The sequence below is a fragment of the Excalfactoria chinensis genome, chromosome 2, assembly GCF_039878825.1.
Source record: "Excalfactoria chinensis isolate bCotChi1 chromosome 2, bCotChi1.hap2, whole genome shotgun sequence".
Taxonomy (NCBI): domain Eukaryota; kingdom Metazoa; phylum Chordata; class Aves; order Galliformes; family Phasianidae; genus Excalfactoria; species Excalfactoria chinensis.
Genome location: NC_092826.1, coordinates 19,387,642 through 19,412,002, shown reverse-complemented (window position 1 = coordinate 19,412,002; position 24,361 = coordinate 19,387,642). Strand labels below are relative to the sequence as shown.

The window sequence follows — 24,361 nt, the reverse complement described above, 5'->3', positions numbered from 1 at the left end:
GGGGACACCACTAGTCACAGGCCTCCAGCCAGACACCGCACCGCCAACGACAACCCTCTGCACTCTGCCAGTCAGCCAATTCTCGATCCACTTCACCGTCCACTCATCTATCCCATACTTCCTCAGCTTTGTTATAAGGATGTCATGGGGGACCGTATCAAAAGCCTTACTGAAATCAAGGTAGACTACATCTACCGCTCTCCCCCCGTCCACCCAGCTAGTGACATCTTCATAAAAGGCCACCAGGTTGGTCGAGCACGACCTCCCCTTGGTGAACCCATGCTGAGTACTCCTGATAACCTCCTTTTCTCCCAGTTGTCTGGAGATGGCATCCAGCACAAGCTGTTCCATCACCTTCCCTGGGACAGAGGTGAGGCTGACTGGCCTATAATTACCCGGGTCATCCTTCTTGCCCTTTTTGAAGACTGGGGTGACATTGGCCATCCTCCAGTCTTCAGGCACCTCCCCAGTTCTCCAAGACCTTTGAAAAATTACAGAGAGCGGCTTAGCAATAACCTCCGCCAGCTCTCTCAGCACCCGCGGGTGCACCCCATCAGGTCCCATGGATTTATGGACATTAATGTTTCCTAAGCACTCACGGACCACCTCTTCCCTGACTAAAGGGAAATCTCCCATTCCCCAGATTCTCTCATCAACCACCGGGGACTGGGATTCCTGGGGGAGAGCCCTTTCACTAAAGACAGAGGCAAAGAAGGCGTTCAGTATTTCCGCCTTCTCAGCATCCCCCGTTACCAGAACACCCCCCTCACTTAGTATGGGGCCCACATTCTCCCTAGCCTTCCTTTTGCTGTTAACGTACTTAAAAAACCCTTTTTTATTATCCTTTATCTCCTTAGCTAGATTCAGCTCCAGGTGGGCTTTAGCCTTCCTGGTCGCATCTCGGCAGTCCCTGACTACATTCTTATATTGTTCCCAAGTGGCCAGACCCTTTTTCCACATATCGTGTACTTTCTTCTTTCTGCGGAGCTTGCACATGAGTTCCTTACTCATCCACGCAGGTCTCCTGGCACCTTTTCCTGACTTCTTAGTTACAGGGACGCACCGATCCTGAGCCTGGAAGAGGAGCCGTTTGAATGCTAACCAGCTCTCACAGGCCCCCTTGCCTTCTAGCACCCTGGCCCACGGGATGGCCCCAAGTAAGTCCCGGAGGAGATCAAAGTTGGCTCTCCTGAAGTCCAGGGTAGCAATCCTACTTTTTGTTTTGCTTCCTCCGCTCAGGATCTCGAACTCCACCATCTCATGGTCGCTACAACCCAAGTTACCCCCGACTTTTACTTCCTTAACGAGTCCTTCCTTGTTGGTGAGAATAAGGTCCAGCAGCACCCCGCCCCGCGTCGGTACCTCGACCATCTGCAACAGTGTTGTTGGAGAACATATAGAAACGTGCCTTGCCCCTGCAAGGAACCACCTGTGAGACTCCTGCTCTCACCAAGATGGGGAGATGATGATTTCATTGACAGATATGATGTTATTCCCTCATTTCAAGACCAGAAGGCACTATCAGATCATGTGTCATCATCTCCTGTTATACCACAGATCAGCACCCGAAGTGTCACTTCCAGAGAAGAATCTAGTCTTGATGTGAAGACTTCAGGTGGCAAGCTCCAGCACTTCTCTTGCTTTTTGTTCCAGTGACTAATTCCCTTGTAATTAAATGTCACGCCTGGTTACTAGCATGAGAATGTCTGGCATCATCAGTTCATGAAACACTCAAAGGAGGATGCTACTGAAGCAAGATGGAGGGGGAAGAAAAGTGTTTTCTTACAGAAACGAACCACAGTCATTTTTTCCTACTGATAGGGGCTCTTAGTGCTTAAAGTCAAAGATGACCTGGAGATTGGCAGGTATGTATTACTTTGGCTTTGCTTATTTTTCGTGTTTCTGTTCTTCTTATTGAACTCAGTGACAGCTGTCTAAGCGTCCTTTTTCACTTACCCGTGACTGAAGAGCAGGGTAAATATTTTCAGCACGAACATGCCCCATCCTGATAAATGTTTTGAGAGTTATATATTTTCTTCTCACGTAAATGGAAGTCATGCACTGTTTTTTTTGACAGCTGATGATGAGAGAATTTTATTTTATTTTATTTTATTTTATTTTATTTTATTTTATTTTATTTTATTTTATTTTATTTTATTTTATTTTATTTTATTTTATTTTGTGTGTGGAAGAACAATCTGCTCTATTTTAAGTTTCCCATTCAGAAAATAGCCACACAAATGGCATTAGCAGGGACATGGCTAACCAGGTGGTGGTGTGGGTGGCAAAGGAGGTGTTTGCCCTCCCCTAGCACAGGCACAGTGCTGGCAGCAGGCAGCCCAGCTGCAGGCTGAACAAACAGCATCTCCAGCTTGCAGGTGTGTCTGTCCGTGGACTCAAAACCCCATTGTAGCACATTTGCTTTTATTCCTGCCTCAGGTAGGTGCAAAGGCTCAGACTGAACAAACCTAACAGCGGCATTAAAATGACTATTATTTCCATGTAACCTGTGTAAGTGTTATTTTTCTTTGCTGTCTGTTGTTTGCCATTTTTGTACCCAAGGCACAAACTTGCTTTTGTACCACTGGAATCACTGCATTCAGTTCTGAGGCTCCCAGCATAAGAAGGACATGGACCTGTCCAGGGTGGGCTAGGGGAGGAACACAAGGATGTTTCTCTCCTATGAATAAAGGTTGATGGAGTTGGGCTTGGAGAAGAGAAGGCTTCAGAGAAACATTATAGTGGCCTCCCAGTACCTAAAGGGAGCCCTACAGGCTCTGCAGCTGAGGATGGACACTTTATCAGAGAGTGTAGTGATAGGACAAGGTGTAGCTGTTTTAATGTAAAAGAGGGGAGATTTATAATAGATATAAGGAAGAAATTATTTGCTGAAAGTGTGACGAGGCACTAGAACAGGCTGTCTAGAGAAACTGTGGATCCCTAGAGGAGGGAATGGCCCCACTTGTGGCAGAGGAGGTTCAGCTTGGATATTAGGGAAAAACTTGGAAAGAGTGGTGAGGTGTTGGAACAAGCTGCACAGGAAGGTAGTGAAGGTGTTCACCGCCTCTGAGGTGTTCAAGAAATGTAAAGATGTGATACTGAGAGATCTGGTTTAGTGGGCAATACCAGTGGTAGATTGCTAGACTAGGTGATCTTAGAGGTCTTTCCCAACCTTAAAGATTCTGTTATTCTGTTATATGTCTTAGGAGATGAAGGATATTCCTGGTCCTGCGCAGTGCTGGAGCGCGGGCCGGGCAAAGCGCCCTGATGACCTTTTCTGTAACAGAGCGTAGTCACTCGGATGATAGGGTGGTCTGTGAGCAACTGTGTGCTACGGATGTTCCAAGGCCTACCCACGAGTGTGCTTGGAACCAGAATCCTCCAAACACTGCTTAGAGGAGAGCTTGCTAGATGAATAACCCTTGTAATACAGCACAGCATGCCTGTGAGAGCATCTCCATCAAAAAAAGCCACATTGCCACTAGGTGGCAGATTTATTGCTGCTGCTACTGCTGCTGCTGCTTTATTTTTATTATTATTTTTTATTTTTTAATTTATCCCCTTGTAAATAATTGTTAAAAGCAAAATCAACAGCGGTGCTATTCCGGAGTAGGAAGGCAGGTCCCTGCTGCAGCATGCATTTGTGTCTGCAAGGCTGGCAGCAGACGGAAGGGACAGCAAGAGCTCTCCTTTGTGCAGCTGCAACGTGTTCTGCCATGTTCAGCTCTGCCACAGCTGCTCACCAGCTCCCGCGTGTTGCTGTGTTCTGCGGCACGGTGTCACACAGGGTTATTCTGAGGGCCAGTTTTGGCCGTCCCCATAGAGCAAATAACCTCTCTGAATTCCCTGGCACGAGGAGGACGCCTCGGAGGGTGGTTATAGCTCCAAACGCTGCAGCATTCCTGAACTCTAGCCTTATCGGGGGCACTTATAAATAGACAGAGCTCTGCTGTGGGAGGTCATCTGAGGATGCAGCCCTCCTTCAGCCGGGTGCTTCCAGAAGCACGTTTCTTCTGAGCCTACTGCCTGGGGCAGCCCTGCGCCAGGGCACCACAAATCGCAGCTGGGGGGGGGTGGGCTTGCAGCTGATAGTCTTGCATTTTTAGCATATTCCTTTGATTCATGCAGAAGGAAGGGTAACTAAGTGTGCTGGAAGAGACAGAGGCTCTCCTGGTATTAGCATAAATCTACCCGACACTGTTTGTGCTACTTTTCTCCTGGGTATGGGGGTTTAGCTGGATTTCAAACATTAGCACAAAGACTCTAAAGGTAAAGGGCTGACATTTTTACTCTTGCTGACTGGAATGGGTTTTATTCAGGCTCTTTGCCTGTGATTATAGAGACACTTGGCGCCCCCTGAAAACAGCGGTAAATTCAGGAGTGCTCACAAAACCCCATAAAAGCAATTTATTGTGCATCACTGAACACCCTCAAGAGGCCTGAGACAGCATTAGCATTTTTATAGGAAGCGCTCCCAGACCCTTTTGCACACACTCCACCTACTCCTCTGTTCCCGCTGTGTCCATGGGAAGCACGCAGCTGTGCCCAGCCCCACACCGCAGCTGGCAGAGGCTCAGCAGGATGCGGGCTGCCCAGCTCCTACCGCAGTGCTGTGGGACAGTCAGCTCCTCGGGGTGCTGGGGGCTGAAGTCGTGGCACCAAAACCCAGCTGGGCTGTAACACAGCTGCATTTCACCTGAAATAAGGGCAAATGAGGCAAGGAAATAACCTTCAGATGTCTAAATAAAGAACAAAAGTGATCTCGTGCTTTCTGCCAGCTACATCAGTAAATGCCGCAGTAATTCAAGACTCCAAGACGGTTGTTTGTTCTTTAATTATCAATTTTAATCAACAAAGCAGTAGTAAAAGTTTCCTAAGAGCTCATGCAGCTGGTGCACATTGACAGTCACTTGGAACCAAAGTGGAGCAAGGGAATTGCTTAATTTTGGCTGAGGCTCTCCGGGCTGTGGGAGTTGTAACAGCAAATGGATTTGTTGCTTTGTCAGCTGATGTTCCCTCTGATGTTCCTCTTCCCCTGCATTTTTTATTTATTTATTTGCTTGCTTGCTTGCTTTAGGACAGCTGCATTGAACGAAGGGGCAGCTTGAGGGGCTGCCCATGGGTACAAATAAGCACAGCTCGTATCCTGGATACAGGAAGAGGAGTATACAGAAACATCTGCAGCACAAGATGATTTTCTGCTTCATCTGTGGCCCTGAAAGAAAGTAACTGAATCTGTTGCTCCCCCCGGCCCCAGCCTATGCACTGAACAGATCCAAGCTCTGTAGCATGTGGGCTACACAGAAGGGTGGGTCAGGAAGCTGCAGGCATCCAGACACTGGGGAGCTCCCTGTCTGCACAGAGCTTGGCCCAGGAATCCCGTGTCTGTGAAGCAGGACCATGAAATAACACTACCAGTGCAGGCATCCACGTGACAGACTGTCAGTGCTCCTCACATCTGTGGGGACCAACCATAGCTGACAAACTTCCTCTGTAACAAACCTTCATAGAGGCAATTGCAATATTTTTGATCCCTTGGAGATGCCCTTGGAAACTCCAAGAGAATGATTGGAACCGTGCCCAGGTCCTGGTATGATCCTTGGCAAGTGAAAAGCTGGCCTTATGAACAGAGCGGCGCTGAGGCCATGTCCCACACAGCAAGGTCAGGCATGGCTGAGGTCATGGGCCATGGCTTCGGCTTCAAACCAATATGTTTGTCTTAAAGGATAAGAAGGAAGCCTGAGAGCAGCCGTCGGGCCTGTTGAACAGAGCTCCCCGATCTGTCAATACAGCAGTGTTGTTTCTGTTTGCTGCTGAGTTACCTCAAGTGCTGCCATTAGTGCAGGAACCGCTCTGAATGTAATCATGTCAGTCAGCTGAGGATCGCAGTTTGCCTTTCTCTGTTTCTTTTTTCCTCCTGAATTGCAAAGTGGATTGTCACCTGGAAGGTGCACAGAGGAAGGAGGCCTGGCTGCGAACCACGTGTGACAGCATCCTCCTGGACACAGCCTTCCCCTTGGGTCTTTACAGACACTGACAGGATCCCCCTGGGCCTCCTCCATTCTGAGCTGACCTCCCCTCATACCAAAGATGTTGCAGGCCCTTCAACCATCTCAGTGGCCCCTCATTGGGAGAATCACAGAATGGAAAGTGCTCCAGCCCCGCTGCCCAAATAGGCAGTAGTGGTAACACAAGTTTGTTCTCTCTCAACCCCAAACTAAAAATAGCAACCTGCCTAAAGCCACACCCTCAGAAGCAGATTCATGAGGCCTTAGAAAATGGTGTCTCCCACACCACCACGTGCAATGGCTGTCCCCGCCAGGAACCCCTCAGCAAGGAGCCATGCATGTGCTTGTTCTGACTAACATCTCCGGGCAAAGCCAAAACTATTTTGGACATTCTTCTGGGGGTGGGAGTGAACTACTCTTGAACTACTGCATGCTTTTCATTTGGAACACTGAAATACAAGCTGGCTCGGTTAGTGCTGGTGATTCAGGAAAGTAAAGAATTGTAGAACCATAGAAGAGTTTTATTTGGAAGAGACCCTACAGCCCACCCAGTGCCAGCCCCTCGCTGTGGACAGGGCTACCACCCAGCAGGTCAGGCTGCCCAGGGCCCATCCAACCTGGCCTTGGATGCCTTCAGGGAAGGCACATTTACAACCTCTGTGGGCAGCCTGTGCCAGTGCCTCACCGCCCTCTGAGTGAAGGATTTCCTCCTAACAGCTAATATAAACTTCCCTTCTCTTAGTTTGAAACCTTTCCCCCTTGTCCTGTCATAATCTACCTGTGTAAAAAGTCGGTCCTCATCTTTTATAAGCTCCCTTTAAGTACTGGAAGGCTGCAGTGAGGTCTCCCTGGAGCCCTCTCTTCTCCATACCGAACAAGCCTGGCTCCCTCTGCCTTCCATCATAGTGGACTCTGAGCTATGGTCTCTTCTAGACTCACCCCAACAGCTCCAAAATAGTTCAAGTGAGACCCACCTCTTGTTTGAAGGAAGTTGTGTGGGGAAAAAGTATAAAAGGGATTAAAGGTTCTTCCTGTGGTCCTAGAACCAGCAAGTTTTCCAGGCTCTGCTCAGCACTGAGCTGTAAGGTGGGTTGTGAAGTGTGGGGGCACTTCAGGGGCGTTTTTGCCCCAGTTGCTGTCTTGGTGCACCTTGTTGCAGTTTTGGGTCATATCCGGGTAGTTTCAGCTGCCATCTCTGGGCTGGGACTTCTACAGCAGCACCGGGAGACAACTCTGCAGTGAGAAGAACAACCCGGAAGATTGTGCTAAGAAAAATAACTCACTGGGCAGGAAAAAAAGAAGAAGAAAACATATTCTCCAGGCAATGATATTCATTTCTCCAAACGAAGAGCTGCTGTAAATCTCCTCTGCAGTCAAACATCTGTTTGAAAGGCAGCTGGCACTGCAGAGCTGCGTTTGTTTCTCTGGAAGCGAGCTGTGTTGTGACGGGGCTGTTGCCATGGGAAATATCAGTGTTTGTCAAAACTTTAAGGAGCAGCCCAGCACATGGAGGCTGTCAGCCTGAGCGCGGGGCTGAGGGCTGCGGGAAATGGTGGCAAAGGGGCTGCGGTGCAGGTGGGGACCTGCTCAGTAAATATCGAAGAGAAGGAAACAGGCAGCAGTCGGGGAAACAGAGCGTCAGTACTGAAACACAAAGCACTACTGAAACGCAGGGCAAGAGGCGGCGCACACCATTGGGAGCACCATTTCATTCCGCTTCAGTGACAGCAGGAGTGGCATCACGCTCAGCCCTGGCACTGCACACCGCTGGTGCTCAGGGCTGTACCAGCACAGCAGAGCGAGACACGACTGCGCCGCTCAAGTGAAATGAATGCTTTATTCCGCAGGCTGCCCTACCAACCCACTGCATCGGCGGTGTGTGGAAGTGGTGTGAGCTGATTCCTTGCTGAGCTGACGATTTCGATTCAAGTGATTGAGGAAAACCCCACCTCTCAGGACAATTAAAAATGTGCTTAAGTGTTGGAATGGTTTCAACGTGTGCTTGAATGGCTCCAGAAGCCAGCACCGTGCTGCTTAGGCAGAGCCAAGGCAGCAGCAGACCCACCGAGGCTGAAGAATCCTTCTCTGCCCCAGCAGCACTGTTGCAAAACTAAACCCACCCTTTGGTACCTTTGCAAAATTCCAGTTGACAGCGGTGGCATTTTTGTTGTTCCTTCCCTACACCTCCACCCGAGCACGTCCCACAGCAGCCGCGACCACCACAGCTGTACAAAGCAGAGCCGGGAGAGCTGCCTCTGGGCTGTGGGACCTGAAGCCAGGCTGTGGGCTCAGTGGTGCCTTCCTGACACACAGATGGCATCACCCCCACCACTGCACAGCCTCACGTCTGCTCTGCATGCGGCAGTGATGCACAACCCTACTGCTGGCCTGGCCTGAGGCATCAGGCCCACCCAAGGGCTCTCCCACCATGCCTGCAGCACCCCTGTGTGCTGGGAGCACCCCTCACACAGCCCAGGGACACACAGTCTCCCCAAGAAGTTAGGTCGGCCTTCTAGATCTCTCTGCATCTAGAATAGATTTCCTCTCTTTCTTTTGCTCTTTATAAATAGTCTGGCCTTCCTGCAGCTATTTTCCTGGCCTGGTGACTCACCATAGACTCATCAGGCTCGCTGAGTCGCTCAAACAGGGAAGTCTCTTGCACAGATAGAAAAAAAAAGTAAAGAGAGAGATCCCCCCCAGATAACATTAACAACTGGTTACCATGTGTTCCCATGGAAGACCTGAAACAGGTCCTGCTGCCCCAGCACCAGAAGGGTTAGTGTTAAGATGGATCTGTGCAGGACAGAGGCGATGCCACCTGGGCCTCCCAGTCTGTGCTGTCCCGTCCTGTCCCCTGCTACCCTCGGGGCACTCACAGACAGAGCAATTGCTTCTCCTTAGGTCACTGCTGAGTGGTTTGGAGCAATTTAGTACACCAAGAAATTAACACAGCTGCCAAGTTTTCCATTCACTCCAGCACAGGGCAGGGCACTGAGCAGTCTGCATGCGATGCTCCCTATTCTTCTTCCCTGTTTTGTGGAGGGGGTTAGAATTACCAGCTGCCTTTCAGGTAATTAAGCACCAAGAACTCTCCTTCCCAGGCAGGAGCACTGGGAATGGCCGAGCTCTGCTGGCAGCAAGCTCCTGGTGCCAGGCACCCAGCTATCGCTGCGGGGATCTCAGCCTTTGCAATTAGATGCTGACAACTTGATGGAATTCAGCCCAGTCCGTGCTGGTGACACGATGACTTTGCCTTTCATGGTGGAGCACACAAATCGGTATGAATGTTTCACCAAAACTCTGGTACCCTCGGAAAGGTTCTGAGTTATTTAACGTATGACATCATTATTACCTGATTTATATTGCAGCACAGCAAATGCATCCGCAGGCTGTCTGCGCATCCTCATCAGCGTGATGAAGAGGCTCAAGATGTGTGTTATTCTTGCTGATTAAGTATCAGACCGTCCTTTGGAGCGAACAGGATGCAGCCCCGGTCAAGGTACCCCGGACAAGAGAGCACTGTGCGACATGTTCTACCCCACTGGGAAACATTCGCTGTGGCCGTATACGATCCTCCCCAGCCCTTTCCCTTGGAGAACAGCAGGTAGCGCAAGCCCTCAACACGCCTGTTCATTCATCCAGCATTTCTCCAGCCCTGATTGTGTGTTATAACTTTTCTGACAGCTTGTAAGTGTTTCCGTGGCGACAGAGTTATGTTGCCAAAGCAGACAAGTGAATCATCTATTTGCAGGAGACGAGGCGAGCTGCCACGGGGATACCTTGTGTCCCTGCATGCGGAGCAGCCCTGGGCTCAGCTCAGCCCTTCCTTCTGGCGCCGGGGCACACGCCACGTCTGCAGGCGGCAGCGCCCAGCTGGGGCCATGGGCTGGCTGGATGTGGTCCTGCAGGATGGCAGGGAGGAAGGAAGCCTCTGGGCTCACTGCCCTGCAGCCAGAGCTCCCTTCTTGGCGTCTCGGCCCTGCCAGCGGCTGCAGCTCCCAGCCTGCTGCCCTGTCTCAGGACCCCTCCTGCAAAGCACGCATTAGTTCACTTGTCTAGTATCCAGGCCTCCCACAAATGCTGTAATGGAAGTTATTGTTCTCCCAGCCGCAGGGGAAATTCTGACTTTTCCAGCTTTCTCCTCATGCTCTCTGCGGAGATAAAGGCTTCGTGCACCGCACGGACACGCTGGGTGTGTGGTGGGGGCTGCCACGATGCTTCAGGGCATGACCAGCCCCAAGCCCCCATACCCAACCAGGGTAAAAAAATAAGCCCCCACCCCAGGCTCCTATTTGGGTGCTGCAGCTTTAGTCTGCAGGGCCACGTGCTGATTGGTGGGGCAAACCGTGGGGTAAATTCCCTGTTACGACCCTGCCTTGAGCTGAGGAGGGCACTACCTTCCTGTTACGTCCTGAGAGTGAAGTCTTTCTTTCATCTGGCTCCCAGCAGTGCCTGAGATTTGCCAGCACTGTTCTGGTGAGCGATCCCAGCTCTGAACAGAGTCCCCCACCCTCCTGCCTGCTCCATGGGTGTGTAACTAGCACTGATTCACAACTAATGGTTGTGTCGGGGCCAGGGCTTGCAGAAGGCCACCTGTTTTGCTAACTCTTCTCTGTGTTGCTTCAGAGTGTGGATAGGGTCTGGGAGCTTCGTAGTTGATGGAACCTTCCTCCTGTTGCTGGTCCACTTATAGAATTGTAGAACAGCTTGAGTTGGATGGGACCTTTAAGATCATGCAGTTCCAACCCCCTGCTATAGGCAAGGACACCTCCCTCTACACCAGGCTGTTCACAGCCCCATCCAGCCTGGCCTTGAATGCTTCCAGGGAGAGCACATCCACAGCATCGCTGGGCAACCTGTTCCAGTGTCTCACCACCCTCACAGTAAAGAATTCCTTCCTAATATCTAGTCTAAATCTGCCCTCTTCCAGTTTAAAACCATTTCCCCACATCCTGTCACTACATGCTCTCATAAGAAGTCCCTCCCCAGTGTTCCCATAGGCCCCTCCAGGTACTGGAAGGCCACTGTAAGGTTCCAATCCTGGAAGACCAGTGTGCAGTGCTGGCTCACAGCATTGCTGGCAGATGGAGCTCTCACCTTGAGGTGAGGCCTGTCTTTCTGCCTTAAGTTATCCATGTAGATGAGAGCTTTTAGATCCTGCTTCCAAAGTGTAAAATACAGCATGTGAGGCAAGAGGGAAGACCGGGTCTCTGCTCATTGGGAAGCGTCTCCTGCACTGAGCTGCAGGGCTGTGTTCCCTCCTGGAGCAAGAAGAAAGAGCGATGACTCAGGGTTTTACTGCACAGGGCATCACATCAATCAGGGAAGGCAAGGAGTGCCCCAATCCCAGTGCTACTTCCCTACAGGGAATGAGAGTGAGTCAGCAGCCACACAGCCATGAAAGATGGGAATCTCTGCAGGCAGAGGAGGGAATCAGAGCAGGACGTGGAGGAGCTCACATAAACAGTTCCAAGCCATTATCCTCTGCACAGAGCAGCAGAAGGCAGTGAGAGCTGCTACTTGTCTACTGCTGCTTTCTGAGCGGACAGGCAGGCCTACAGAAGGGTGAAACTGAACTCCCAGCTCTCTTGGTGTCGCTCATGCCCGGCTCCAGGCAACGGCACAGAGGAATCCCCCATCCCACGCTGCACAGGTGGTGGCTGCCACCTCCGCCCGATGGCCACAAGCAACGTGGGCTGCGTGTCACCCTGCATTGACAATCATCTGCAACCAGAGCCACAGCGACCCGCACGAGGATGTTTATTTTTGGGTGCCTGGTGGAAAAGCGGGGGAAGGATGAAGTGTAGGGAGGGGAAAAGTATTGTAAGCGTTAAGTGCAGCCTTCAAATTCCACTCCCATTGGCCTCACAGAGCTCATCCATCAAAGGGCGAGGCAGATGGGTCTCAGCAGTCAGAGCAAGCACTGATGGATGCTGTGTTTCCCTGTGAGGCTCACCACCCACAAAGGGGCGGATACGACCAAGTTCTGATATGAAGAAAAGAAGTCCGTGTTAAAGAAGATCGCTTTTATTGTAAACAAAGTATAAAGTACAACATAAGAAATGTGCAAATCTTTAAAGTAGTCACAAAAGAGCGTATCTAATACACTATTTTCAAATGGTTCGCTTTCTGATAGGTGTCCTCGGCCTAATATGATCAAATAGAGTGAAACCGACGCGTTATTTGTCACAAAATATACAGCTTCGATCCTAAGCCGTGTCTTTACTGCCTTGTGGAGCTTTGCAAATCACAACCTTCTAATTCAATACAATACGTAACACATCCTTACCTCATTCTTAGTATAAACCATCTTGCAAAGAATAACACGGCCAAGAAGCCCAAGGCTCTGGTTTGTCTTTCTCAGTCAACCCCAGAAGCTCACAGCATCGCTGTTTTTCCTTACAAGTACACTGGATCTGCTTGAGAAAAAATGCCGTGCTATGGAATTTTGAGAGGGCACGAAGGAAACTGTAAGCAACATAAAAGCAGAAGCACTGTACGATGCCTCAGTATAACCAGTTGTAATAATCACAAAGCTTTCAAAAGAAGCCAGGAAAATATCACAAAGCCAATGAGGATTCATAGACATTTGCCCACCTCATGCTGCCCACAGGGTGCCCCTCGGCATCCCACTGAGCCCCGTTCTGGGCAGCAGCACAAAGCTGGCGGCCCCAGGCATGCGGCACCAATTGCAGGCCAGGTCCCACAGCTGGCAGAGCATGGCACTGAACCACCTGCACCACTGGGCCTGCGAATCTACCGAGCCACCTACTGAGAAAAGGCAGCAGAAGTAGGAAAGCCGCTCTGGATTTCCTTTGGCAGGTACACCCTGGGCTGTCAAGGCTGTGCCCGCACGCTGCTGTCTGTCTAATCTGTGTTGTACTGGAAATCCGCAACCAACAGTTAAAATCTGTGCTGGTCTCAAGCATCGGCCGCAAACCTTCAGCAACACTGATGCCTGATATAAATATATATATATATATATATAGCATATACGAATAATCTGCTAAATTCAAAACCTGCACAGCGTGTGCTGCTCTGCTCTAGAACCTTCCCTCTCTCCTCACCAGGGCAAAAGACCCCCGCCATTCCAGCCAGCCCGAGTCTCAGCCCCACGTTGTGTCAGTGCACACCGACCGCCCGTGCCTCCCTGCAGCGCAGCCATCAGCAGCTGGCACTGGAGGCCCTCAGACCTGCAGCAAAAGCTTTTTTTTTTTTAAATTCTTTTTTTCCTTTATTTTGTTTATATACTGGCATACCCCAGTGACAACAGTTAATCGCCATCCTCCGACCGAGTCCCTTCACTGCGCAGCCGCCGACGGAGGCGGCACGGCGATGTCATTCAACTTGCTCACTTCCATCTGCCAGCTGGGCAGCTTCTTGGCGGAGAGGTGGCGCCGCGCGTGCTTGGTCAGGTGGTCGCTCCTCATGAACCGCCGCTCGCACATCGGGCACGCAAACTTCTTCTCCCCCGTGTGTGTCCTGCGGTGCCGGGACAGCTCGTCGGAGCGGGCAAACCTCCTCTCACAGCCCTTCCAGCTGCAGCTAAAGGGCTTCTCTCCTAGAAGGAAAGCCATGAACACCGACTGAGCAACCAGTGCTGTTGGCTTGACCGTCAGCAGAGGACTCTTAGAGAAAAGCGTTTCCGTTACAACCAGGTGCCATATAAACCTTAATTACTTTTATACGTATGAAATGTTAATGCATCCTTTTTCACATGTAAACACTGCAGACTCACTGTCATCAATACTAAGTCGTACCGAAGGTGTGAAAAGTCCTCTGGAAAACAAGCTGAGATAGAATCATAGAATCACCAAGGTTGGAAAAGACCTAAAAGATCACCCAGTCCAACCTATTACCAATAGCTCCCACTAAACCATGTCCCTCAACACAACATCCAGTCGTTCCTTGAACACCCGATGTTTGCAATGCCTCCACACTGGGCTGATTTTAGCTCTGAGCTCCACGGGTGCCACAGATTATGGTGCCTCAGCATGACCAAAGTGCTTCCCCTTAATTCAACCCGTAACAGTGTTGGTCCCATTTCCATGTAACAGCCCTGGCAGTGCACTGTGAGTCTCTGTGAAAATGCACACACCTCTTTTTGCTACTGAGAATAAGAGCTGAGACACGGAGAAGTTGCTCAGAGATAACCAAAGTGGGAATAGCTTTGCTTGGACACTTGCTTTTGCTCATGAAAGAATCCCTTTTAAGTTAACCTTAGGCTACTTCTCACAAAGGCATTCTTGTGTGGAAGCCTAATAAGGAATCCGTAACTACAGAAAAGCCCTTTCTACATTTGGGCAAGGCCCTCCTTCCAGTGCTTGTAAGATACGCTGCTGTCTGCCTTCTGACATGGAGCAAGGCCAGCACAAACTGCTGAATCAACTTCCCCCCAGGGTGTTTCCTCTCGCAGATGAGGTGGCATTAAAACGAACACAATGGGGAAAGAAGCCTTTCATTGCTGCCCCACAATATGCTCCGTGACCAAATCCAGCAACCACGAGATTCTTAACAAGTACTGCATGCAGCCGCACCCTCACGTTAACTTTTAACAGCCAGAAAGAGTGACCAACCTGTGTGCGTTCGGACGTGAGCCTTCAAATGGGAGCTCTTGAAGTAAGTTTTCCCACAGCCCGCGTAGTTGCAAACGTGACTTCTTATTCTCGAAGAATCGACCGGAGGAGTGACTTTGGCTGCAGAAGGTACGAAGCCAGGAGCGGGGGCAATAGGAGAGAGCCTCGTGCCGTTTGGGCTGAGGATCGGCGCCTTCGCGCTTGGCACAACTGGCTGGGGCACAACAAACATGACGGCACCCTTGGGGACCTGCGTGCCCATGAACACCATGGGCTGGCAGAGCGCAGGCGGCCGGCTGGCTGCAGCGCCGGGCACCACGGCAGTCACAACAGAGTTGCTGGTGGGCAGTGGGACCATCTGGCAGATCACCGGCACGGGGGGGGCTCCGCTTCCCGGCACAGGGCACGGGGCTGCCACCGGTGCCGGCTGCTGCGCTGATCCAGGGACGGATGGATGCCTGCTGACCGCAGGCTTTGTTGAGCACGCCGAGCTGGCAGCTGGATCCGCCGTTTCTCTCTCTGTAGCAGGCAATTTTCTGCTTTCATCACTCACTCTGCTCAGTGCCATAGCCGAGCAGTCTGCTCTGCCGTCCCGTTTGCTATCGGTGTCCCACGAAGCGCCATCCTGGTATTTCAGGACGCTGGCCGTTCTCACTGGGCAGGTTTTGTGATTGCAGAGCTGAGCATCGGCCGTGTGGCGAATAACGCTGGTCGCTTGGGCCTTCAGGGCTCTGGGTGCGTGCAGCTCAGCCTCTCCACGAGGCGTGGGGGTGGTGTGGGACAGCTCCAGGTCGGATGGGCTGTACGGGGGGGTCAGGCACTGCGGGAAGAGGTGAGATCAGGGGAGACAATTAACAACCTGCTGCCACGCGTTACCAACTGCTGCCTCACAGACATGGAGAAACGAGGATGCACACGGGAAGCACTTACAAATGTGGGGATGGTGCCGAAGTCTGCCGCTCCAGGAAGCAGGGGCTCATCGCTCTCCTCCGACACGTCAGAGGCTGGGGTGATGGGTCTCACGTCTGCATGTTTCTTCAGGTCAGCCTTCCAGTTGCAGCTCATAGAAATCAGGGCCTCAACGGCCTCATAATCGCCTTTCTCAGGGGCGTTGTTCCAGAAGTACCGAGCGTCTCCCTGCTTCTCACTCATCAGCTCCATTTCTTCTTCCTGTTTGGGTCAGGGTTCAATGAGCCTTTAACTCCGTGCCGAGTCTCGCCGAGCAGACAGCACGGAGAGCCTCGCGCAGGGAAACCTGCGTGCAGACACGGGGCGGCTCGGGGAGCGGCACGGCGTGACGCGCACGGTTTGGCCGAGCGCCGCACGGAACGCGGCATCGCTTCGGGGGCAGCTCCGACGCGCGGGGCAGCGCCGAGGCAGCGCGGCCCGGCCCGGCCCGCCCCCATCCCCGGCGGCCGTTGGACTCCCGCCACCGTCACCTCGGCGCACCCCGCCGCCTCGCCCCGCCCCCGCCCCGCCCCCGTTGGCCGCCCGGGCCGAGGCGCGGCCGGGGCGGGGCACGCGAACAAAGCGTGATCGGCGGCTGCGGGGAGCGCCGCGCCACGACCTTTCCCCCACTTCGCCGCGGCCCGCCCTCACGCGCCGCACGAACGGAGCGGGCAGCGCCGCGCGGCGGGACGGGGCGGCGGACACCCAGCCGGGCGGCACAGCACAGCACAGCACAGCACAGCACAGCACAGCACAGCACAGCACAGCACAGCACAGCACAGCACAGCACAGCACAGGGGCCGCTCGCGGGGCCGGCCGCCAGCGCGCGGAGCTCGGCACGGCCCGCCGCCCGCACGCCCGGCTCCCCGCTCCCCGCCCGCAGCGCCCCCCGCCTCACACCCGCCGCTCCCCTCGCGTCCCCGCCCGTCCGACCCCAGCGCCCCGCCGGTTCCCCGCAGTGCCGTGCCTCTCTTCCGGATCGCCCCCCGAGGCGCCCCCGCCGCAGCTCCCGTCCCTTACCCGCCGCTCCCCGCACCCCGCTCAGCCGGCCGTGCCCGCGCCGCTTTTCCTCTTTTTGTCCGCCGCTCCCCATTCAGGTGGCGGCGGCTCCGGCGCCCCGCGCGGGTGGGCGGAGCGTCGCCCGCCCGGCAGCCAATCGGCGGCAAAGGTGTGTGAGGCGGCCGCCAATGGGCGCGGGGCGCCCCGCGCGTGATCGGCGGCTGCCCCGCGGCGTGGCCCGGCTGTCGGCGCGGCGTGGCCCGGCCGTACGCGCGGCGTGCGCGCTCCCGCCTCCATCCCGGCGGCTGAGTCAGTCGCATCCGGGCGGGGGCGGCCGCCGCCTCCCCATGAGGTCACGCCGCCCTCCCGCCCCTCCTGGCGGTGGCGCCGGGGGGGGTTGCACCCGGACACGGCGCGCCCCGCCGCCCGCGATCGGGGGGTGACGGCTCGGTGCGCCGCTCCCCGGCGTCTGCTCTGCCCCTGTACATGAACGCAGCACGCAACTGAAATGCTGTTGGCCTTTCCAGCCTGCTGCTATGGCTGCTATGGCGGGGGACTCGCGGTACGTGCAGGAAGGGTCTGGAAATAAGCGACGCTTTGCGGCTTCTCACAGGAAAGCCGTGGAAACTCTGGAGCGCGTCCACAGAAGGGCAGCGAAACGGAAGGGTCTGGAGCATCCCGGTGGTGTGTCCTGGGGCGGTATTTCGGGCCACTGGGTTGAACTGAGAGCAGCAGTCCTCAGAATGCAGAGTCCAAACTGCTCTTTGGTTCCCGCGCTCTGTGGTAGCTCCGTTCCGACACATCCCTGGCATCCATGGAGGCAGAGCTGCTCATTTGGCTGCAAACCCTCCCGTGTGGGTTGGGCTGCTCTTTCCTACCCCACTCCTTCCCTGCTGTGCAGGCTGAGACTGTCTACAGCCACCTCTCCCCAAAATAATCCCTGCTTCAGAGGCTGGAAAATGTGACAGTTTCTCTTCATGTGCAGAGCAGAACTTATCTGTAATTAGCTTTAAGGCTGTCATATATTTTACCAGCCTGATTTCCACACCAAGTGTATCACACACGGCTGGCAGTGCTATGTTCCTACACAAGACCAACCCAACATCGCATGGATGCGTTTAGCTCGTGGCCTCATCTTCTCTCCAGAGTGTTTTGTCCGCCCCTGAGTCCGCGCAGCCACCATCCTGCCTCACCTGCAGGTCACTGCGTGGAAGGCTCTGGAGGCTGTTGGCAATCCCAGAATCACAGAACTGTAGGGGTTGGAAGGGACCTCTAGAGATCATCGAGTCCAACCCCCTGCCAAAGCAGGCTCCCTACACCACGTCGCACAGGTAGGCGTCCAGGCGGGTCTTGAATATCTCCATAGAAGGAGACTCCACCACCTCCCTGGGCAGCCTGTTCCAGTGCTCCGTCACCCTCACCGTAAAGAAGTTCTTGCGCACATTCGTGCGGAACTTCCTATGCTGAAGTTTCAGCCCATTTCCCCTAGTCCTGTCCCCACGCACTACTGAAAACAGACCAGCCTCGCCACTATGGCTCCCACACTTCAGGTATTTATAAACCTGGATCAAGTCCCCTCTCAGCCTTCTTTTCTCAAGGCTAAACAGACCCAGTTCCCTAAGTCTCTCCTCATAGGGGAGATGGTCCAGGCCCTTCACCATCTTTGTGGCCCTCCGCTGGACTCTTTCCAAGAGATCCCTGTCTTTTTTGTACTGGGGAGCCCAGAACTGGACACAGTATTCCAGATGAGGCCTCACCAGGGCAGAGTAGAGGGGGAGGATCACCTCCCTTGACCTGCTGGCCACGCTCTTTTTAATGCACCCCAGTATGCCATTGGCCTTTTTGGCTACAAGGGCACACTGCTGGCTCATGGCCAACCTGTCGTCCACCAGGATGCCCAGGTCCCTCTCAGCCAAGCTCCTCCCCAGCAGGTCTTCCCCCAGCCTGTACTGGTGTATGCAATTATTTCTACCGAGATGCAAGACTCTACACTTGCTTTTGTTAAACCTCATCCGGTTTCTTACTGCCCAGCTCTCCAGCCTGTCCAGGTCTCTCTGAATGGCCGCACAGCCTTCAGGTGTGTCAGCCAATCCTCCCAGCTTCGTGTCATCAGCAAACTTGATGAGGGTGGTCACTATCCCCTCATCAAGGTCTTTGATGAAACAATGGCAGACTGCCCCATGCAGTGCCTCACTTGGATGTGTCTGCAGTCTTGGAAGCTTGACTACCCTACGTTCTCCTACAAATGGACCTTGAGCTTGTTTGGAGGTTCTAGCAGGGGAGCGCAGCTACCGTATACCCTTGACCGATGAACGGTAGCGTCTCTATCGGAGAAGGTTGTCCTCTATGCTCCTTTATCCTGGACACTGGGCTTCCACGTGCTAACCAGCAAGAGGCCATATTGTGCTTATGAAATGGCATGAATGGTTGTTTTATCACAGGTAAATCTAGATACCCGATTACAACCTCCCATGTTGGACGAGCACTTCTGTGGGTGTCGTGATCTAATTAACCATTTTGAACATAACCCAGTGACCAATTTAAATGACTGTTAAAGAAAAAAGAAATCAGATACTTAGAACCTGAACTAAGATTAAGCGCTGTAGAGCGAGCTCGTGCAGCTGACAGAGCCACCTGTTCATGCTGTGATAAGTGCTTTTCCCGACAGAAGCATCATTTGTTTGCTTTTTCCTGCCCAAACTGATCTTACTCGTTACACAGTGACCAAAAAGCTGCTGCATTTCCAGGATGAATTCCAGTGGTGAGCAGATGGCGGTGTGAGCGGGGCGTTTCATCTGACATACTAATGTGGTCTGGAAGCCAGCAGGGACTTCTCTCCTCCTAACGAAGGTAACAGCATTTCTTCACCTCCAAATAAAGACATTTTGATAACAGTCGTATGAACAATGTTCCTCCTTTTTCTTTAAGCCTGCCTGCATTTTCTAATTCTTGAACTGCTGAATAGTTTCAGCCACACGAAATAGAGCAGAGTTTTCAGTAAGTGTAATATTGCAGGGACAATTAACAGCTCTGTGATGCTAATATTTGATCCAGCTCCCACTGCATGTGTTTTAATTCATATTCAAGCAGCTGCATGGCTTCTGAATAGGGAAATGCAGGTGCAGAAGTGCAGGCAGTATGTTCCTCATACAGCACGGGCTGTACTGCGTCCAGTTTGACTCCCTGCACCCAGTACAACCCTCCAGGATGTCTTGGCAAGCCTTGAGCTCTCACATCCCACTGCCACCTCTTGTCAAATGCCTCTGCCCACATCACAGTGCAAAATACACCACTGCTGTGCTGTTAAGCAATCGTCTCGTTGTCAGTAATTGATTCTTTATTTTCCTTGAGACGTCACAGAACTAAGGGCACGCTTTAGGGACCCGTGGAGCTCAAGGCCTTGTGTCTCATTTAAGGAGATGCCATAAGAGTCATGGCTTTGCCACACTGATAGCTCAGATAATCTTTGGCAGCGCAGCAAGAATTGAGCAATACTATGTACAGACCTCTGTGAAAGCCCGTTTTTGTGCTGCACAGTGCAAGTATCTCAGCTGCATCAGAGTCGTGCAGGGCTGCAGGGTTGATCCCGGTTTAATGTCCAGATGCACAGCGTGCACGTAGTGATGACCTCATCAGCGGGAGGGAACCCCAGCAGTGAGATTGCCCTCATGATGAGAAAAGCTTGCCTGAAGTGCTGGTTAGGTGTGGCAGCCCCTGGACTTTGCCAAAGCTTCTCAGCCCTGGAGGTAACATAGGAGCAGTGCCTCATGCAGAGGCAGGAGATGGCGCAGAGCACACAGTGTGCGACCTGTCCTGACCACCTGCATGGCAGCAGGGTGCTGGCATCTGGCTGCTCCCTCAACTCCTCCCTGTGGCTCGCTTTGGTCCTGCAGCCCAGACTGCAGGGCACACACCTCATTCCTGAAGCTGAGCACGGGGGTGTGTGCCTCAGCTCTGCATCTCACTGTTGGAGATGTACACTCTGGTCTCACGGCTCACTGTGTCAAGATTCAAGTTCCTCTGTCCCTCAGCATCCCTGGGGAGGCGCACTGCACCTCGGTCCCACCAAGAGTCCCTCTGCAGGAGCTGCGGCAGCAAGGAGGGGGCTGTGAGAGCCATAGCGAGGTGCAGAGGGACACCCTGACACCAGGAAAGTTGAGAGCAGTGGCTTGTCCCTAATTGGTGAAACACGCATTACTGGTGGCATCCACTCCAGTGGCCTCAGCGCTCCTCATACATCTTGCCCTCCAGACCCTTCCCCATTTCTGTAGCCCTCCTTTGGACGCGCTGTAAGTTTTATCTCCTTCCCATACTGTGACACCCAGCTGCACCCAGTGCTCAAGGTGAGGCTGCACGGCACAGAGTGGGACAATCCCTTCAGTCAACTGCTCCAAGTCCAAAGTCTCCTCTCCCCAAGGGGAAGAAGGGACCGCAGATGAGCTCAGTGCCTGGAAGGCTGCAGGTGTCCATACACGTACCTGTTGCAAAACAGCAGCTGAGGGCTGTGTGGTGGGGCCTGTGCTGGTGAGTGTGCTGGCCAGGGAGGACAAGGAGACCCGGGAGTGGGTAGAACTGGCACAGGCCTCGTGGTCCTGCTCATTTCATGGGTGCAAATCATCTCCTTCAGAGGAGCCTTACTTGAGCAGTTGGGAAGCAGGCCAGTCTGTACCGCATGGCCCTGAGCCCGAGGTTGTTCTCTGGTTCAGATAGCAAAGTGAATGTAACTGTACCCAGCGACTCTGTGGGTGGGATTCATCTGAGATTAGGTGCTTGTAGCGCAAGCATCTGTTTTTATAGCTCTTTTTATGGCCGTTGATGTGGTAGTAAATATAAACCACGGGGTTTGGGCATGTTTCATCTTTACCCTGATGCAGGATGAATTGCACTCAGCTCTGCTGACTCCATCTCTAGCGCTGATGATGGGAACCTGGACAGCTTTCACAGGTGGGTTAAGCCCACAGAGTAGATAGGTGAGGTGAGGGGAATCCCACCGTCAGCACCCACAAGGTGAGAAGAGCCATTGGCTGGGCAGAGGAGGGCTTTAAGGAGGGGCAAAGCACCCAGGCCTCACTGGCTGTGTTTACTGGCTTCATGCTCTCCACCCCAGCCATAGCACAGCCCACTGCTGCTGAGAGATTTGCCCGAGAGCTGTGGGGAGAGAAGAGATACTGAAAATGATAATCCAGGAGCTGAAGAAGCCTGAACCTTACTGTGGAACCAAGGAGGAGATGGAGGGACGCTGTGCCTGTTGAGATGGGGAACAGCTGAGAGATAGGAGTGGTCTCCATCATGTAGGAAACCAGGGCCTCCCAAACCTGCCGTCTCGGCTCATTTGCCTCTGCCCTGTATGAGAAGCTTCCATTTCCTCTCATTTCCTCCTTGTTGGGTACATGATGTGCAGGTGACCATCACTGATGCTCTGTTCTGCTGGGTGGAAACGGCCACCTTGAGCCTCTTCCTGGCTCCTGGGTCTGTTTCTCCGGGTACAGCTGTGAGACAAGTCTTCGCTCCGTTCAGCTGATTCAGAAATGTACCTTGTGTAAAAAAGAAGGTAAAAAATGAGCAGGTTTGCTTCTAAGTAGGTCCATTATCCCAGGCGGCGATTGGCACTCATGTTTCTCACCGCTTCCAGAAACATTTATTTTTATGATATATATTTTTTTTCACTTTTAACATTTATTTTCGAGTATTTTTCTGTTGATGAGGCACCCTGGGGTGCATGTGGTGGGTAAGCTGTTCAAACTGGAATGGATGACTGGAGGTCGATTGGCATGTTCTTCCCAGCATCCCGTTCAGCCTCTTCATGGGCGCTGCTGAAAAGTCTCAGTCCGTTCTGCAGCAATGGCAGCACAAAGGGATTCCTGCGAAACACTCTCATCTCACCCTACTCAGGGACAGAAAACGCTGATATTTGACAGACAGAGTGTGATTCTGCAGCTGTTGATTCCTATGTAGTGAATTATTCTGAGAAAAACTGAAAAGCAGATGAAAGATAAACCGGCACCAGAAGGCCGCTTACGTCCAGCTGTTGGGTTCAGGAGCCACTCCTGAGGGCTGTTGTTGTTTATTTGATGACACCAGACGTTTGTCAAAGCAACATCGATGTTGTAATGTTTATATGTGCGTGTGTTTTGCAGCTGGAATGATTATAATCATCAGTCAGAAAACAGTCTCATTCCACTATGAGTGGTCAGGATCACGTGCCTACCAGGAACCCTCCAGAGATCCCTCCCAAAAACAGACAGTTCCCACAGCGGTGTGAGTGTAGGTGGGACAGAAAGCAGCAGATGAGCTGAGGAGTGCCCCCCACCCCCTTATCTGACAAAGCCTTTGGTGAGCACATTGCCTTGTTTTGTCCTGCTTATGTATTCAGCCTTTCTTGCCTGTATCCAGATGCACAAGCAGTGAGTGCCCTCTTTATGGGCCCTGCTCACATCAGTGAGTGCTGTCTGGGACTGGGGCTGCAACACAAATACTGACAAAAGGAGGACAAATGGAATTCCTTTGGTTTCTTTCATCTGCAGGAAGCTCTGAGGTTAACCCCAAAGGAGACCACAAGCTGCTGCCTTCAGCTGGAGGCTGTAAGGAATAGGTCCCTGGAGCAGGTCACACCTGTGAAAAGCCCCCAGAAAGCTTTAACTGCTCTGTCTTCTGGAGGAGAAGTCTTGGGAATTCCTAAAGGTGGTGTGGGATCCCTGCTGTACCCCACCCCGGTGTCTTCTGCCCACTGTGAGCTATCTTGTCACATTTGATGGGTTGGATTTGCCCTTTGGGTATGTTTCCTCACCTGCAGCAAGTTACAGACTCAGATTTCAGGTAGGAGCAATCAGAGGCATTGTGAATGCTTGCAGTGTTAGTGAAATCAGTGGTGCGGCGCTGTCCTAGTTAACATCCCTATGGAAGGCAAAGCTGAGAAGCCAACGTGCAGATGTAACCTGTGCAGTTAAGTCTCTGTCTGAAAAGTGTCTATTAAAGCGCAGAAACAGCACAGCAGCCTGTGCTAAAGGAGGCTTTATGAACCCGGACTGGGATGACACAATGAAGCTGCCATTTTCAGGAGGAGAGCCACGTATGCACGGCCCTACAGGGACAAACCCTTCTCCTGCTCTCGGAATGACTATAAATAGCCCAAAATCACAGCGTAGGTGGGTTTGTTTGGTTACGGCAGTGCTGTGTGGTACCTCTGGCTGGGTGCCCCTAAATAATCCTACTTGCCGTGTGTACTAGAGAGCTTAAGGCTTTAGAAAGTTCTGGGTCAAATTTACTCTTGTTAAATAACCAGTATCGATCAGGTCATGGGATGCACTATCCGAGCGGTCGTTCAATACCCCATCTAGCTGGAGGTCATCTTTAGGTATTTGCAGATTCAGAATCCCTGGAACAGTAATTGCTGTGCCCATAAATCCTTGTGCTCGTATACACATGGCCCTGCGCACACAGGCAGGAGGGATTTCAGGGATGTACAGAGGCTTTGGATGCTCACCTGGTTTGTTTTGCTTGGACACCTCAATTCCTCTGACAGATCTAACTCTGTTTGTTTTGGTTCATCGAGGCAAGGACTTTCCTCTGCTGGAATTATTTCTAGGTACGCCTTCCTTGCTGCCATCAAATACAAATGAAAACGGGTTTGAGTGGATTTTCTAATAGCATCCAATTCCCTCAGCGTGCCCATTTATCACATCCACCCGCTGTTTTGTTTAAGAACAAAACTCTTAGGCCACGATCTGCATCCATTTCGGACTGAGGGGCAGTGGGGAGGTTGGCAGCACTAAGCATATAAGAATGGCTTTTTGTTGTGGTGGTTATTTATACAGATTAGACGTTCTGGAA

General features: G+C 52.5%; 1 protein-coding gene across 3 annotated transcripts; it reads right to left on the bottom strand.

The window, feature by feature from the left end:
• Window positions 1-13,169: 13,169 nt before the first annotated feature.
• KLF10 (KLF transcription factor 10) lies at window positions 13,170-16,686 on the bottom strand. 3 transcript variants are annotated; one of them, XM_072329009.1, is made up of 4 exons: window positions 16,569-16,686; window positions 15,515-15,754; window positions 14,585-15,404; window positions 13,170-13,569 (listed from the first exon to the last, which is right to left on the bottom strand). In XM_072329009.1, the coding sequence occupies exons 1-4, from the start codon at window positions 16,623-16,625 to the stop codon at window positions 13,310-13,312; spliced, it is 1,377 nt and encodes a 458-aa protein (XP_072185110.1). In that variant the 5' UTR covers window positions 16,626-16,686; the 3' UTR covers window positions 13,170-13,309. The 3 variants fall into 3 exon arrangements, with proteins under 3 accessions (XP_072185110.1, XP_072185111.1, XP_072185112.1); XM_072329010.1 differs by having other exon boundaries at window positions 16,553-16,667; XM_072329011.1 differs by lacking the exon at window positions 16,569-16,686 and adding an exon at window positions 16,433-16,443.
• Between the last annotated feature and the right edge of the window lie 7,675 nt (window positions 16,687-24,361).

Bases quoted from the DNA above. Each gene is read 5' to 3' on its own strand.
- KLF10 (XM_072329009.1), bottom strand. From the start codon at position 16,625: ATGGGGAGCGGCGGACAAAAAGAGGAAAAGCGGCGCGGGCACGGCCGG. The intron at 15,405-15,514 runs GTAAGTGCTTCC...CTCTTCCCGCAG, and splicing joins TCGGCACCATCCCCACATTT to TGCCTGACCCCCCCGTACAG. The intron at 13,570-14,584 runs GTTGGTCACTCT...CTTTCCTTCTAG, and splicing joins TCACGTCCGAACGCACACAG to GAGAGAAGCCCTTTAGCTGC.